Below are 17,970 nucleotides of genomic sequence, written 5' to 3'. Positions count from 1 at the left end.
CTATACCTTTTAAAATAAGAGACTTGAGGTTCTACAGATTTGGATATCCATGAGGGGCTTGGAACCAATCTGCCTCAGATACTCAGGCCCAGCTGTACATACCTTTACTGTCACACTGTATTATAATTACTTTTCTCGTGTGTGAAGTGGGCCAAGAAGTGTTAACAGGCAGGATGCTGTAGAAACACTGAACATTGTCACAGTACAGATGCTTGGTAAATTTAGTTGTGAGTTAAAATCTCTACTGTCTAATAAAACTCAATATGATAGTTGCTTATTTAGTGGTGTTTTCTTGGTTCAGGGTCAGTCAAAGAGTTATAGCAGGTTATCCCAGGTTTCTATTCAAATGTTGCCTATTGTGTGTATGTCAATAGTAAGCAAAGATGATCCCTAAGAAATGTCCTTACTGTTGCTTATTATGAGTAGGCACAGATTTTATTTACCTTTCTATATTAATATCCTTATGTTCTAGAAAATTTTTTAACTATTACTAATATAATAGTCATGCAGAAGTCACTTCATAATCCCGAGTTTGGTTTTCCTGAGTCTCCCAGTTACTTAGAGGACAAGTAGAGTTCTTTTGGCATTATTCACAATCAAATATCTAGAGAATTTAGATTTTGTTTCTTTCTAGTATCAAGGCTTGAACCCAGGGCCTTATGCTCTCTTGGTTTGCTTACTCTTATCTGGTGCTTCTTTGAGCCATGCTTCCAATCCAACTTTTTTTTTAATCAGCTAATTGGAGGGAGTGTCTCATAGATTCCCAGGGTGACTTGGCACTGTGGCATTTTATATCTCAGAACTTGAGTAGCTAGGATAACAAGCTTGAGGTTCTAAAAAGCAAAGATTACCTTGCTAAAGATTCTGAGATTTTTTTATACCACATTCAACTGAATTTAGGTAATTAAGCATAATATGTTGGCAAATCCTTTTGGATTGTATATTAACATAAGTTTAAACCTAATCATATGAAAAAAGATTCAGAACTCCACAGAAAGTAGACCATTTAAAAGAGGATAGGCAGAGAATGTCCTCAAACAGGTAAAGAAAATGACAAGAAAACGTAACAGATAGTTTTCCAATCCAGAAATCATTTCTATCCTAAAATGCAATTAAATATTTTTAAATTGCTGTTTAATTGTACATATAGGTAACTTCATTTTCAGAGCCTCAGTAGTCCTGAATATAATAAAGATATGCACTTATCGTAATTCATTAAATCACATGCCTTGAGCAAAAGTGCATGGGAAGTGTATGGCAGAATGCCATCCTGTTTGGAAAACTTGGAGACTAAATAGCAGTGTGTAATTATATGTCTTAATCAGATCTGAGGGGCGTAGGAAATGGGACGAATGCCCATTGGCTTTCCTTATTTCAGAGCTAGTAGAACTCCTTTAAGGTAAGCTTTTCCCTAAATATTCACGTAAGTTCTAGTGTTCCCCGGCCCTTTGTGGAACTAGATTGGGTGATTTGCTGACACAGGTGACGACCACTCAGATGGCCACTGCTGTGAGAGAGTGGAACCACCTCCAGACACAGCGACTCCGTGGACCTCCTCAGTGCTTAGGAGCTTACATGGTGGCCCAAGAGGAGACCATTTGTTGTTTGTTTTATCCCTTAAATAACACACAAAACCAGCTAGGGAATAAGTAAGTCAGCTTGACTTTTGTAGGTACACTTTAATAATTTGTTGCCCATATGTGATATGTCACAGCTGTGGGCTTATATTCACCTCTCTCTGCTTAGGTCCTGGAAGGCCAGAGTGAGCTACAGTGGTCAGGAATCCTAGTGGGAAAGGACTCATTCTTTTCTGGGACATATACCCTCCAGTAGACTAAAATCCCCAGTGTATCCGCCACCCTTCTACGCACAGTGTTACTGTTCTGCATTGATTTCTTGCTTCCTTTGTTGGTTTGTATCTCTCTGTACCAGTTACATTGGCAACAATTTGTCATCTCTAGCTGGATGAATGGCCTTCTGCTGTACACTTATTTGTATGGAAGTTGATTAAGTGCACAATGCTGGTATGGAAGACTGGCTGTGGTGAACCATGTTCAAAGTCAGTGCCATCACTAAAGTGATCCTTAACACTAGCATTGATTAGATACTTACTGTTCCTATGAAGAATTAGAAGTGGGGCATTGTCTACCCAGAATTCTCCCTAGAGCTCCAAAGAGGACCGATTGAGGAAAGAAAAAAATGTCCTTTCTTATCTACATCATAGGCAGAATGGCTGTTATCTTCTTACGGCAAGATCTTTTCTCAGAATTCTCCTACATAAGTAAAAAATCTAAAAGAAATCTAAGACTGATAATGATAAGAATTTTTTAAAAAAAACCAAGCTGGTATTCTACGTTTCTTATTTTCCCACTTGTAAATTTGAACTTGTTTAGCTTTGCTTGGTATGCTGGAGGTCAAGAGTTAGAAGTTTCCCCTCATTTTTCATTCCTGTTTGTGTCATTTCTTTTATATCATCTCATTTGTTTGACTCAGAACATGGAATTCTAGGCAAATAAATCATGATGATATGACTTTGAAAAAGAAGTTCTTGTGCTGAACTATTTTGAATGCCTATGATATGTGAGATACCTTTCATGTGATTAATAGAAGTTCGCTTGCTAAGTTGTTTTTCCTTTGTTTTGAAAGCACAATCTATTACCAATGAACTATCAGATATATGATGATCTAAACATTGCATAGATTTGGTATTTCTTCCATCAATGATTTTGCTATTTTGGAAGTACATTGTCTCCTCCCAGTATTGCACGTTGGTTTTATTTTTCTAAGGCTACAATTACTTACGGGTGTAGAAAGACGGCAGCAGAGTATTGTGTTCAGGAGCAGAGCTATTCCTGCTCCGAAGTAGCTAGCTAATCATCACTTCTCTGTCCTTCTGAAGTCCTGCGTATTCCGTGTTCAAGGCCTGTCTGCTCTGCGTGAAGTCGCCTCTACACCATTCACTTCCTCTTCAGTCCTACCCTGCTCCACCTTCTAGCCTATCTCATACTAGAGACACTTATCTCAATGATTCATTTCTCTGTGTCAATTCCTTGCTTGAAATCTTGCCCAGTGAAACTATACATAAAAATCTCTCCAGTTCATCTGTACACAAAAAATGAAGCTGACAAGCCTGGCCTGGCCTGGTTCAGGGTGTATTTGGGGGTGGCTGTTACACCCCATTGTAAAGTCACATGCTATTGAAAACAGCTACCACAAAGGTCTCTAGTATATGAGTGTTTGCACATGAGTAACCCATGCATAGCTCTATCTGCATGGATTTCTTGGAACGACTGTAGGGAAATGTCACACACTTGGTGGCTAAGACAACAGAAATTTACTCCTTTCGAAGCGTCTAAAATAATTCTTGTGGGATGATTATCCAGGAGCAGGATGGGTCCTGCTTCCTCTACAGCTTCTAGAGAACTGTCTCTTCGTTGTATTTCTGACATCCACGGGGGTGCTTTCTTGCTTCCCTAGACGTGTGTCTGGATCACTCCTCTCTGCCTTGGTGGTCACATTGCTCCTGCACTGTGGCACGACTCCTCTGACATCCATCACAAGGAAGGGACCTCATAGAGGTACGTGATAGACTGAAAGAACTGACTGGAAAGTCTATCTCCACGTTCTTAATTTAATCACGGCTGCAGAGTCGTCTCTTCTCCCATTAGTCAGGGTTCATAACTTTGGGGGAAGGCCTTCCTCTCAGGGTCATCCAAATTTAAGTTTCTAGACTCCACTCGAAGCCACAAAGCAGTTTTAATAGTTGTGGGCAATTAATGTACTCCAAAGTCAAACTCTGCACAGAAAGTTGGGTGAAAGTGCATAATGGTCAGTTCTGGCTACAATACAGCAATGGAAGTAACGGAAATAGAGAGAATGGGACAGTAATGACCATCCCTGTTTAATGTAAAATGATAGCCTAAATTTCACGTTTTCAACCACAGTATGTTAAACATTACAGACATCAAAAGGTCACAACTCTTACTCTCACCCTCGAAACCTTTTGAGCCTTTTCAAATTTTTTATTGCTGTTGATATTTTTTCTCACAAATGTTTTAGTACTTATAATAATATTTTAGCACTCCCTCTGATATATAAATAAGCATACTTTCCTATAGCAGTTAAACATTTGGCAAAATAATTGTCATATAACACAATTGTTGTTTAATGATAAACTATTTCAGGTAATAACTTTATGTAAGTATTCATAACATTATGGAATTGTTAAATATTAACTGGAAATGAATATATCAATAATTTTCATTAAATTCTCACTTGATACTTTGATACTATTATAAAGCATGTTTTTCCTGAACAGAAGTATATCATCTAGTTATTTATTCATTTTTAACAATGAGAGCTAAATATGACTGCCCAAAGGTATAGCAGAAAACATATTCCAATGTTCATTTTTCTTAGCAGAAGACAAAACTTTGTAGAAATGATGCTGAATAAGGATCATAAAAGAATTTTCTAAATATCCTGAGATTTGCAAATAGATCGATATGTTTTCCAGCTGAAAATAAAGTCTGTCTTTGTAGTTGTGGGATACATCTCAAGAAGGAAGCATTTGCAACTTGAATAATGAGTAAGTCCTCAGTGGTTCCATGAATATAAAATAATTCCCTCATAAACATCTATAATTTGGATTTTATTAGCAATCTAGCAAATTTGGAGAGAATATTGTAACTTGGATTTGTCAAGGAATGTTAATCAGGTATGATATGTTGTTTGTTTTCATGAAGCTACTTTGAGAAGAATCAAAAATAGACAAGATTCATGGAGGAACTGAGAACAAAACCCATACATTTATGTCTACATTGGCTATTAAACCGAGAGTTCACAAAGAATGTCTTCAGTTTTATTTAGCCAACATATGCAACAATAATAAGACCAAGCCAATGTCCCTGATATGGGTGACTTCGAATTGCCACGAAATCTAACCCAGGGAATCACAAGTGGGATATCCTCCTGAAAACATAAAACTATTTTATTAACATTAATAAAAATAAAGTTCTAAGCCAAACAAAGGCTTGCAGAGTTTCTGCGTCTTCATTTATATTCATGCTGTGTTTGCTGACATCTCTTTCTACATCTGTTTCATGTTGCCTCAAAATAAAACCCTTGGTCCTCCATATTATTTTTTATATTCAGTCCCTTTTGAGCCCTTTAACTGTATTCCCAGAAGAGATGTCGTCATATGGCTTGGAAGTTCATTCTTACATTAGGGCCAGGCTGGTTTATCTTACTTTCCTCTATGGTGCTACACTATAACTGCTTGTAGTCTGTGCAAGAATGTGTTAGTAAAAGCCACACCGTAAGTTTAGCACAGGCAGAATGTTACCAGGTTAGGCCTTATTGTGCCAACTTGTTTATCCTTACAATATACCTCATATCAGTGTGTTCCTTTTTGTTAGTGTGGGGGGGGGAGGAGGTGTGCGCGCACACACATGCGTTTGCATGCATGCACTCATGTCAGTTCTTGGGCTTGAACTCGGGGCATCAGTGCTATCCCTGAGCTTATTTTGCGCAATGCTAGCACTCCGCCCCCTTGATCTACAGCTCTACTTCCAGCTTTTTTGGTAGCTCAGTAGAGATCAGAGTCTCAAAGAATTTCTTGCTCAGGCTAACTTTGAACCATTATCCTCAGATCTCAGCCCTTGAGTAAATAAGGTCACAACCATAAGTCATAGGCAACCAATTTCTATTGTTATTTGATAAATAACCTTTTGTAAGCTTTCATGTTGCTATTTCATAAAATGATCAAATGATTTTAGCAAGCTCGTCTCTGTTATTGTTCACAAGTATCCATGATCAACTTACTCCTTTTCAGTACCTTTTTGAATATGCCAAATAGACATTATTTCAGAAGAAGTAATCTCATTTTCATTTACTTTCCTGCAAGCAGCAAATTATGGATATTGTGATGTTTCGTGGCATCATCTGTGTGACATGGGACATGATTAATGGAAGACTAAGGGATCGAAGGGTTGGAAGTGTTGCTCAGGTGGTAGGGTACCTGCTCATGAGTGAAAGCATCACATACTGAGTTTGAGTGCCATCTTGTGCTGAGAAAGAGGGAAGGAGAGAGAAGAAGGGAGGGAGAGGGAGAAAGAGAGAGAGAGAGAGCGCCTTAGAAATGTGAGTTTTCCAATGAATTGCATTTGGGAAATATTAAATTAGGCAAAATAGTCCTTAGGAACTCAACTCACTCTAATGTCAATACTTTTATCCCATGCTTGATTGATTTTGAATTGGGTTACTTACATACTAATACTTTTAGGAAATTAATGCATAAAAATAGTCATTCCTCTAGTAATTGGATTTTTCACTGAATTTAGGCTTACAAATTGGATTATTTGCTGTTTTTGAAGGATTTCCTACTTGGAGCCATGAAAATAATTTCTTTGATTCTGGAGAGCCAGACTGTTTCTGGGAAATTACAGCCAGGAGCAGCAGCTGATTCTAGCCTTACCTTCAAGTAAGCAGTGCTTCTGAAGTGCTATGGTGGTGTAATACCTCAGTGTTGGAGGACGCTAAACTTTCCACCAGGCAGTATCTTGTTCTTTGCACTGGTTCCTTTCCAGCGCATCCCTGTGGGGATGTCCATGCTAGCGGGAGGCCTTGGGAGCTCACCCTCCATCCCTCTCATTTTCTGTCTCCAGGTCCACTCAGGGCAGTGGAAATTACTTCTCAGGGGCATTTGGTTCCTCAAAACATTGACTTGTCAGTCTTGTTTCTGGGACCCTAGCATTCCCATGATGCTTCAGAGACTTGGCATGTTATTTATGTTTTCGTTCTGCTATTGAAGAATCACAGACACCATTTTACACCAACATTTTAAGTGTTCGGAATCTCTTTGTGGAGTGAATTTTATTGTCATGTTACCCGGCTCTTGTGGTTTATCAAGGAGTATGCAGCAAAGAATCTGCTCCCATTTCAGACTCCACTACCAAAGAACTGAGATTCCAAAGGTGGCCCTACTTGTAAGGTCTTGATTTATGGACAGTTAGTTGTATATTTTCAGAAGTGGACAACTGAAATAGCACCTGTAAATAATCCCATACTGTTGTTGAGCAGTTTCTCCCTTGAGGGAGAAGTCATTGGTTTGTTTTTGTGACTATGAAATACAGGGTGCGCTTGCTCTGCCACCACCCAGGCAGGAGACTTCAACAGTCGCATTTGCCCATTCCCCCTGCAGGCCTGGAAGGACATCTGTGAACCACTTAGTTCCATCCTTGCTGGATGTGCTTGTTTGACGCGTAAGTGCACCAAGCAGCCTAGCCACCCACCCCAGCAATTTGCCTCCTGTGGGTACAGAACTGTAAATCAACATTCTGGGGCTGTTGTTGCTCTGTTGTTTTCCATATAGGGGAAGCAAAACCATGATCTGACAGCTACACCCCCAGCCCGCCATTGAAGCTTTCCATTCACAGTTATACACGTTTGCACTAAGATGTGGTAGAGGAATTAGATAACTGGGATTCTGAAGGGAGAGTATTCCAGAAGTGGAATGAGCTGGTCCACAGACCCTATGCCAGGCCATGTAGAGTGAATGTCTCCATTGTTCTATGACTACCCCCAAAGAACCTAAAGAGAGGGTGAATGCCACTAGAAAACTTGGTGGAATATTTCTTATGGCTTTGCTTTTATTCCAGGGGACTGAGGGAACCCTTGAGGGCCTGCAAGTTGAGTGGTGGGATCTTAATACCTGTTATGAAAGTAGAACTCAGTGCTATGTTGGGAACAGTCTGTGCTTTTCTATATGTTTGATGTTTACTCTCACAAAATCAACTCACATTTCTCAGATCATACTCTGGCCATACAGTTGTTGATGACAGAGTATCACTGGATAAATCATATGTTGTTTAAAATCAATACTTGGGCTGTAAATGGGTCCAGAGGTTTTAAAAATGAATACATTCCATGACAAGGAAATCAATGACATTTATGATTAATATTTACTGAATGGCAACAGATCTGAACTTAGAGATGCCCTTTGGGTATCTACTATGCTGAATTGTAAGAAAAAGAAACAAAGAAATGAGGAATGGTTAACCAGGGAGGTACTTGCTTTGTTAAATCCAGTAATACGAGAACAGGCACAGATCTGAGTCAGAAAGTCTCAATCCTGGTCTGACACTTGATATCGTTAGGCCTTTGGAAAATTATTTGGCCTATACCTATACCTAAAAATCATATAATACTGATATTGCTTAAATAAAATTACAGATACTAAGGGAGATAAATGTACTGAAAACACTTAACACCCTGACTAGCACAGCATAAGTTAATAAGTTATTACCACTGTTTTGCATTAGACTTGGAAAGTAATTTATCCTAGAGTAATGACCATAATATGTATGTTATTGGCAGTGCAAAACTACCTTCGTGTTTCATGGTTTATACTGGGCTGAATTATGCCATCTTCAGTTAAAACCTATCCAAATGCTAGTGTGTGGGCTGACTTGGAAACTGGAACTTTGCAAATATAAATGTACCTTAAAAATAATGGGAAAATATTAAAAATAATTTAAAATAATTAATACTGTACTAGTAGTTAATAATTAATAGTATACGAAGATGCATCATAGTTAAATTGCTGGTGTTCTTATAAAAGAGACATCTGGGGGGAAAATAGATACAGTGAGAAGGCTTTGTATTGATTAAGACAGAGATAGAATTGATGTATCTACCAGTCAGGGAATTCAAATTCTAAGAATTGACAGTGGGTATTAGGGGGAATGGCCCAAAAAAGACTCTCTCCAAGTTTCCAGAAGGAATTACTAGCTGCACCTTGATTCCAGTAGTCAAGCTGTGCAAATGAATATCTAATACTAAAGCCACCCAGTACATGTTATTCTGTCTCTACTACCAAAAATAGAATATGCCTAAAGGACATAATCTTACATAATCTGTACTTAATCAGAGTAAGTTTAATTTGGTATTGTGCGAAAAAAAATCATTGGTTTTAATATTATAATACAATTTGGTGGGTATTTCTAAGGGTAAGATAACATCCTCTGATTTGGGGGTTGATTTCAGTATAAAAAGACATCTTCATAACTTCTGATTTAGAAGTTGCCAGTAGAAAATAATTGGACTTCTCTCTGTTTGACGTGAACAAAATGCAAGTGTCCTGGAAATAAACATGAGAAAATGAGCAGATACATTCAGCATCCAGTAAGAAGTGGAAATGTTGTACAAATCATTCCAAAGTAACTAATGTGTCTCCTACTCTGTGACCTGTAATGCACACACAGTGAGTTTCAACTCAAGTGTCACTTGTTTAGAAACTGACATGGGTACCCATTACAAGAAATTAGTGAAGATGTCCATACCCAAGGCTAAGTTGTCATTTTATTCACATTACATTCAACTCATAGTTGCTCCTACTTCCAATTCATTTGCATTTTCCTTGACTTGAACAAAAATGTGGTCTCACAGTCCCTGACAATTTGTTTGTAATCAACAGGACCATGTAACAATCTCCAGTGTGTCCCAGAAATACATGACAGAAGAATCTGAAAGCAAACATATGAAAAAAAACACACAAAACAAAGCCCTCAGGTGGTTGCTAATTTTTGGTGCCATGTAATTAAGCTAGTTTTCTAATGTTATCTTTTGCCAGTATCTAATTAGTAGAGCCATCTGCTGATAGAGCAATGGCCCATCTGCCTAGGATATTCTTCTCTTCATTTTTATGAAAAGTATCTACCACTGCTTAGTCCCTGTCAGATGAACTTCTCTTGCTGTGGAATGGGATAACATCTGATTTTCTCCTGGGATCACAGCTCCACTTATCATGATGGAGACCTGTCTGGGCTCCCACTGGGAGGCTTCTTACATCAACAGCCTTTTTGCCACTTGAAAGGAGGTTTTCTGTAGGTGTATTCTGCTTCTTTGTAGGTCCTGCTGTAGCACTCTGACTGCTTGAAAGCTATGATTCTGTAAATCCAAGTATATCACTGGATCCTGGGTGAACTGACATGTGGTAAATAAAACCAGACTATGAGTGCTGTTGTACAATCAAATTTCACATGATGCCACATGTAACTAACTGACATTTATTATGAACTGACATCTGATGTGGACCAGTGTCTGCTGTATGTGCCCGTTTATCTTAAGCCACTCTTTATCTAGCTGAGTATATTGCACTGGGTAAGTACTTAAAGTTTCTTTATGAAATGAAAAAGATAATGGATGTCTGGGAATAATACAAAGCTTCTGCATGTTGTGTGAGAACACAGATGTTCCTTCAGAAGCTTCAGAGAAAAAGAAAACCAGCCACACAGAGAAACCTTTGCTTTTACAATATAGGTATTTCTTCCTTGTATACCCAAGTCACCCTAAAATGACTCCTGTATGTCTACTATGGCTCAAAAGAATAAGAACACTAAATGTCAAATAGCGTAGAGAATTACTATTACTTTTATTTTATGTGATATTATGCAATAGCAAAAGAACAAAAGAAGATAAAAGTACAGATAAAAAAAAACAAAAGACTTAGGAAATAAGACCGAGTTGACATTTGTTTTAACAACCACAAAGATAGATTAAGTGGTTAGAAATGTATGTGTATAATGAATTTGAAGACACATGTAAAGATGGTTTCTCAAATCAATAGTGAGGTTGGTTCCAAAATAATAATATGCTGTGTGTATATATATATGTGATATATATGCATAATAATAACTGGCTTCACTGAGACTAGAAGGAGGCTTAACTAAAAGATGTTTCATTGATTAGAATGGATGTTCTACAATAAAGGAAGTTGGAAGCAGATTAAAAGAAGAAGCTAAATCCAAGCAAAAAAAGTGGATTAACATTGAAAAATAAGATTCTAGAGGAAAGTTGCATAAGTTTCAATGATATGTACATTTGTCTCCCAAGAGACCATTTCTCCTCATTTCTGTCAAGTAATCTAGTGGACAAAATCTAGTTCACTGAGTGAAAGAAAAACAGGATGTGATGAATCTGAAACTCAATTCTTATTCAATTCTACCTTCCATTTATAGTTCAGCAGTGTCTAATAATGTGTCCCCACTTGGTATCTTACATTATAAGTACAGTTCCATTCTTAATATAAAAATCTCTTTTTCTCTTGTCTTCTATTAGTGTAGAAAGTGAGCCCACAGAAAATCTATACAATCATGGTCTTTAATTAGTTCTGGATTTGAATATTATTGGCACACTGGTGATACTATAATGAAAATGCCTCTGGAAAGAAACTTCTCTACATTTAATAAATGTCTTGAGAAAAAATCTATAAGATTTGTTCTATTTTCTACTGGTCTAATAAACTTGTGTGAACATTTGCTATGTTTTGGTATTCCAAATAAAGTAATGAAATATTTATGAAAACTCTCACCTTCCTTTTTCTATTACTTTTCCCTTCCAGTCCCTGGTCAATATTTATCTTGAAAATGCAAAGGCCACTTGAGTAGTAGACAGACTTATGAAGCTGTTTGTTTACCTTGCAGCACCTGGAGCTAAACAATTTTGATAGCATTTAATAAATACTCTCCCTTAATCCTGGGACAAACCCTGCTCCTCATAGCTCTTATGTTTACTGAAGAGACTATTAATATTTAACTTTGTTGTTGTTTGGTGGTCCTGGGACTTGAACTCAGGGCCTGGGTGCTTTTTTCCTCAGGTCTAACACTCTTATCATTTTGAGCCATAGCGCCACTTTTCTGGTGGTTAATTGTAGATGAGAGTCTCATGGACTTTGCTACACCAGCTGTCTTCCAACCCCAATCCTTAGATTTCAGCCTCTTGAGTAGCTGGGATTATAGGCAAAAGCCAATGGCACCTGGCAATACTTAACTTTTAAGCATCACCAGAGCATCTTGAGCCATTTGAATGCCTCCTTAGCTGAAACTCTTCACTGTAGTTTCCCTTATACAAACACTAAGTCCCTTTCTGAAATACACATGTATGTGTGTCTATTATAGATATAGACACACATATGCACATATATACGAACACCTATATATGCATATATATACGTGTGTGTGGATAGATTTGGATAGAACAAAAGAAAAAAGAAAGAAAGAGAGAAAGAAAGGAAAAAGGAAGGGAGGGAGGGAGAAGGATATTGGTGTGTTTGGGGGGTACATGAATATATTTATTTAAGTAAAAATAACAGAATTGAGCTGGCACCAGTAGCTTCTGCATGTAATCCTAGCCACTCAGGTGACGGAGATCTGTGTATCACAGCTGGAAGCCAACCCAGGCAGAAAAGTCTCTCCAATTAACTACTCAAAAACCAGAAGTGGCACTGTGGCTCAGAGTGGCAGAGCACTATGCTTAAGCCAAAGAGCTGAGAGACAGCACCGGAACCTTGAGTTCAAGCCCCGTCACTGACCAAAAAAAAAAGTTTTAAGTGAGCTTTCACAAACCAAATATTAGAGATAAATCGGTTTAACACGATGCAGTAAATTCCTTTAGCACATCTGCCCGTCGGTTACAGAGATGTAGATACAGCTGTGTGTCAACTCCCGCCTCTGCTTTGCTGTCTTTCCTTCTCATGAAGTGTTGGCCATGCCCCTTGGAAGGCAGTGTCACTGTTTGCACAGAGGGGGATTAGCGCTAACTTTATTGCTACCATTCAGCAGGATGAACAGGAGAACATCCACAAAAGGACCATGAACTTCTCACACACTGAAACGGACAAAGGTCTCCACACCTGCACAAGGGAAAACACTTATAGGGTTGTTTCTGAATACAATAGGTCTTAGAACTCATGTTTTCCCAATAAAATAATCTATCTGTAATGTAGCATGTTATGACTTAATCCCTATTATTCAATTTTCTTTGGAGATAGCTGATAGGAGATTTTTGTTAGGCCTGATTTTACTATTCTTCCAAGTACAAGGGAATTTGGGGAAAAAAATCTTATAAGTGTGAAACCGTAGTTTCTATTACAATTTTAATGGATTTTATTTTGACATTTTCCTAGATGCCTACAGTGTGCCTAGATGCCTACATCTCCTCATCACCGACCTAGGCTCCTCCCTTGACAGTCCCCTATTTTAGGTTATGCTCCCTCTTTTTAGCTCTAGATTCTGACTATGGGATAAAGCGTGAGATGTGTCTAAGTCTGGCTTCTGCTGGTTAACCTGAATTTATAGTTACATCCATTTTCCTGCAGATGACATAATTTTATTCATGAATAATACTCTGTTTGTGTTAACATACTGAATCTCGTATTCCATTTTCCTGTTGATGGAAACCTAAGCTGATCCATAGCTGTTGTGGTTGTGCTGTTGTATTCTGACCAGCATTTCTTCAAGCATGTGTCCAGGTGTGGTAGAGCAGGATTTCTTTTGGGTACTTTGAGGAAACTCCATACTGATTTCCATAGTGGCAGCACTAGTGTATGTTCCTACCAATTGATGCCCTCCTCAAGTTCCATCCCAACAGTAAGATAGAATATAGTTGTAGTAGGAAGAAAAGGAAAAAAATAGTAGAGCGCAAGCAACATCAATGCCTATACATCTGCAAAACAACCCCCTCTCAGTAAAGACATGTTCTAGAAACCTCTGTCCCTGTGAAGCAAGTGCTACCTGTTATCTAGATAAATCCCATTCTGTGTGAAAATACAGCTGTACCATTGATTGGAGTAAATTGAGTTAGAAAAGCCTGAGAAATGATGCTTAAAAGTCATGGGTCTAAATAATTAGGACTAGTACCAGAAAATTTCTAGCTTTGGGGAAAATTTTCTTTGCATGAGCTATGTATTTTTCTGCTGTCCTGTGTATATGCGTCTTGCTTGTTAGGATATGCAAAGTCATCCTCACTTTGTTTTCTGTTATTGATGAATGTGCAGTTGCTACAGTAAACTCTATAGATTTGAATAAACACTAAGGCCATTTTATTGTGACTGTGGTTCAGTGAAGTCAACATGAGCTCTTGTCACCTGTCTCTCCAATAACAACCAGACCTAACCACGTTATTATTACTATTCAGAATCAAGTACTCCTATCTTGAATACTGTAAGTACGTCAGTTTCCAAGCCAAGTGTGAGCTGGTAATTGGACTTCATATATTCAGTGTAAATCTGGCCTTGATTTCAAAGGATGAGTTCCAGTGTGTACAGCTTGGTTTCCAGGACCTTGCCTGGTTTTTCCCCCTCCTACTCAAGTCAAACCCTAACGGTTGCTCTGCTTTGATGTTTCCTGCAGGCTGTGGAATGGGGGTGTGACGAAGCTACCACGAAGGCCTGTTACAGCAAGGGCAAATCAAAGGTGAGCTCTCTCCACGTGCCGGAGGACCACATGGAATGTGTTTGGATGCCTGGCTGGATGGTGTCCTAGAAAGTAAACACAAAACACAGACAAAAAAGTATACAGCAAGTGCTCAGAGTTTTAAAATTACATGGAAAGTAACTAGAACTACCAACCACCATTTCTATTATATGTACATGTATATAAGTACATATGTGAGTACATATATCTATACATATACACATACCTACATTCATACATGTATATACACCAAATATAATTTGTAGTTTTAATAAACTCAGATATGGAAGTAACTGACTTCATATTGTTTGAAACAACAGTGACATCCATTTTTTAAATAATATTTTATTGTCCTTTTGTCATACATTTTCATTTGCTACAGAAAGTATGTACAAGATACAGATTTTTACGTTAGTGAGGATCAAATTCAGGGCCTGTGCACGCTAGTTAAATGCCCTACCACTGAGCCACATCCCCAGCTCAATAAAACTGCTCCTTCAAAAAATCATTTCAATCACATTTCATGATTTATCTTGGCATTCATTGAAATAAACTGTCTCTCTTGTAGCGAAAAATGTATATGCCCTACTTCCTACAGAACATACTGTATTGCTGAGCAAATGTGTGCCTGCCAGGCCTATATAACTAGCAGGGACTGTAGCAGGCATGATTAAAACTTTGTCCTTGGGCTGGGGATATAGCCTAGTGGCAAGAGTGCCTGCCTCGGATACACGAGGCCCTAGGTTCGATTCCCCAGCACCACATATCTAGAAAACGGCCAGAAGCGGCGCTGTGGCTGAAGTGGCAGAGTGCTAGCCTTGAGCAGAAAGAAGCCAGGGACAGTGCTCAGGCCCTGAGTCCAAGGCCCAGGACTGGCCAAAAATAAAAAATAAAATAAAAAAACAAAAAAAAAACCACAAAACTTTGTCCTTGATTCTCTGGAAGAGGGCCTCTTGAGCTGGTGTGTACTCACTGCACTTCGTTCTCGGAGGGATCTTCCTTTCCTGGCTGCAGGCTTTATTTCTAATGGTGCCTTGTGCTGTTCAACAAACAGCACACAGAGGAGCAAGGTCGTGCAGTGGGGAGCTTGTGGTGTAAAGATGGCCCAGGGCCAACAGTTAGTATACCACATACAGAGAATGATAGCAAATGGTTTTCATGCTCTTTGTGCTTGTAAAAGTGTGAGGCAAGCAGGGTGCTAGTGGTTCCTGCATGTAATTGTAGTGACTTCAGAGAGTTAGAGGATCAGGGCTTGGGGCCAACATAGGAAGAAAAGTTCTTAAGACTGGATGCAATGGGGTCTGCCTGTCCTCTCAGGCTATTTGGAAGGGTACGACTGGGAGGATTGTGGGGGGAGGCTATGATTGGGAGGATTGTGGTTCTAGGGCAGATAGGGCAGAGTAGTCAGCAAGACTGTCTTAATGGAGGGAACACAGTAAAAACACAGGGTTGATGTGTGATACAGTGATACCTCACCAACTTGACAAGTGCAAGGAACGTCCCTCCCCTCCAAAAACAGAATGTGAGGCTGTTTTTTTTATTTTTATTTAATTTCACTTCACTGCTTGCTTCCCCGTCCTGTAATTTCAGCTTCTGAGGCAAGTCTCGGCCCATGTAGTTATTAAGTTTCTGAAAACTGGCATTTAAAAAGTAGGTAGAAGGAAAAGAAGTAGGAAGGAACTGTAGCCTTAGCCTTGTAAACAAAGGGGAAAAAGGCAGAAATTGGTAAAGACTACTTACTGAAAGGCATTTAACCTTAGGTTTCAAGACACAGCTCGTGTGTTCCACCCGACATTGCATCAGTTATTAGTCTTAGAAAACCCAGAAGGCATTTCTTTCCATCCTGCGTTTTAATTATGCAGCTCGACAGGGTGGCTGCGCCTGCTAGTGTGTTGGTGACCCATTCACCCTCCTTGAGCCCACCGGCACACAGAGCAGCGGTGAGCAGCGTGGAATGAGGGCCTGGGCGCTTGAAGCCCTCTCCAGGGCCGTGAACTACGTTCGGCTTGTGTCTCTCTCCCCACTCCTCCCCCACGGGCCTGGGGACTGGATCCCTGTGGAGGGGACCATTTGCTACACTCTAAGAGGACTCTCAGCTTCCTGGCCTCTGCCCTTCCACTCATGACAACCCCAAGTAACGACCAACCAACTCTACCAGTCATTGACATGGCTGAGAGTCCACATTCTAATTTCCAACGTGGTGAGCATGCTGATTGCAACATTTGCATCCTTCATTTAAATTTTTGTCCTTCGTTTGTTTTCATCCTTGATCTGAACCACCCTTATGGATGGGCTTCCCAGACTTCAAAACACTAATAATTCTCCTCTCATCTATGGACTTTGGTATCTGTTTTAAAAGAAAGCCCTAAATTACTTAATGGGTTCAGTGGTTTCTTCCATACCTATTCCACAAGTGCCTGATTTTAGAAAAATGTGGGTGATTTCTATTTCCTGCTATCTAATTACTACTTTGGGAGGCATATTGTATATCCTGAATCAAAACTGGCCCATGTAATACCTTAAGCCATAGCCTATGGGTATTGTTTAGGAATTGAGCAAGTAAACTCCACAAGAATAGCACCATTATGGCCAAGTAGGTGACCAATCTTTGAATCACTGAAGGGACTGTTACCACTACACTTAATTGATTTCTCCTGATATGAAGAAGGAAAATTAGGATTAAAGAGATAAACAATTCTTTTCCAGCCCATATGATTTTGGCTTCAATGGGCTAGGGATAGAGGCAAATTTCGGTAATTATACTTTGATTCAAAGTTGGATTTTTAAGATTAATATGGTAACACAAATGAAGATAAATCTTAAGCACCATATACTCTGAGAAAGATAAATCACATTTGCTCTTAGGCTGTATTAGTGTGTTGATAAATGTACCTAGAATTTTAAGTAGCTTCTATATACTATTGAAATGGATATAGTGGTTAGTGTACATAATCCCACAGTCTCTTGGGATTCTGAGGCAAGGGGAAGACCCTCGGAGCCAAGGAGATTGAGACCAGCCTCTGTGACAGAGTGAGACGTCATCTAATTGTGTGTGTGTGTGTGTGTGTGTGTGTGTGTGTGTGTGTGTAGGTTATGTTAACTGCAAGTTCACGTGTTCAGAATACAGTGATGGCTTCACAAATACGTTGCACTAAACAGCCAGCAGGCTGGGTTGTGAGTGGTGAGAACAGAGATTTCCCTTTTGTGCAATTCCTCTTTTCTTATTTCATCTGCCTCCTGATACTGTTACTATCAGTGAGAGACCCAAGCCCAGCTCCAGAGACAAAGAAATGAAAGAAACAAGGCAGCCCTAGAAGAGAACCCCCCCGCCCCTCCATGCCTGCCTGTCAGTGGGCTGGGATTCAGCAATTAGATCATCTCAATTTCCCTGTTCTGACAGTTCCTAGGAGCCAAATCAGACAGCATCTTCACAGTCCCTTTGATCACATGTGGTGTCTCTTTGGAGGAGTGGAATCCAGACTCTTCTTAGTGGTCATAATTTGAGGAGGATTGGCTTGTGTTATAGTCTTCTGACAATGAACACTGAAATACAAAGTTTTCCTTCTCTCTGAAATAAATAGAATAATGCAAAATGTGCCATCTTTTTTGTTTGGTTTTTTTTTTTTTGCCAGTCCTGGGGCTTGAACTCAGGGCCTGAGCACTGTCCCTGGCTTCTTTTTGTTCAAGGCTAGCATTCTACCACTTGAGCCACAGCACT

General features: G+C 39.3%; 1 protein-coding gene across 2 annotated transcripts in view; it reads left to right on the top strand.

The window, feature by feature from the left end:
- Sema5a (semaphorin 5A) overlaps positions 1-17,970 on the top strand; it is a 371,169-nt gene that overhangs the window by 235,032 nt on the left and 118,167 nt on the right. For both annotated transcript variants that reach the window (XM_048368447.1, XM_048368446.1), the window contains exon 6: positions 14,190-14,252. In XM_048368447.1, coding sequence (XP_048224404.1) covers positions 14,190-14,252 — 63 coding nt within the window. The remainder of the gene's footprint in view (positions 1-14,189; positions 14,253-17,970) is intronic.

Source organism: Perognathus longimembris, chromosome 19, assembly GCF_023159225.1.
Source record: "Perognathus longimembris pacificus isolate PPM17 chromosome 19, ASM2315922v1, whole genome shotgun sequence".
Lineage (NCBI taxonomy): Eukaryota > Metazoa > Chordata > Mammalia > Rodentia > Heteromyidae > Perognathus > Perognathus longimembris.
This window is presented reverse-complemented; position numbering and strand designations above follow the sequence as displayed.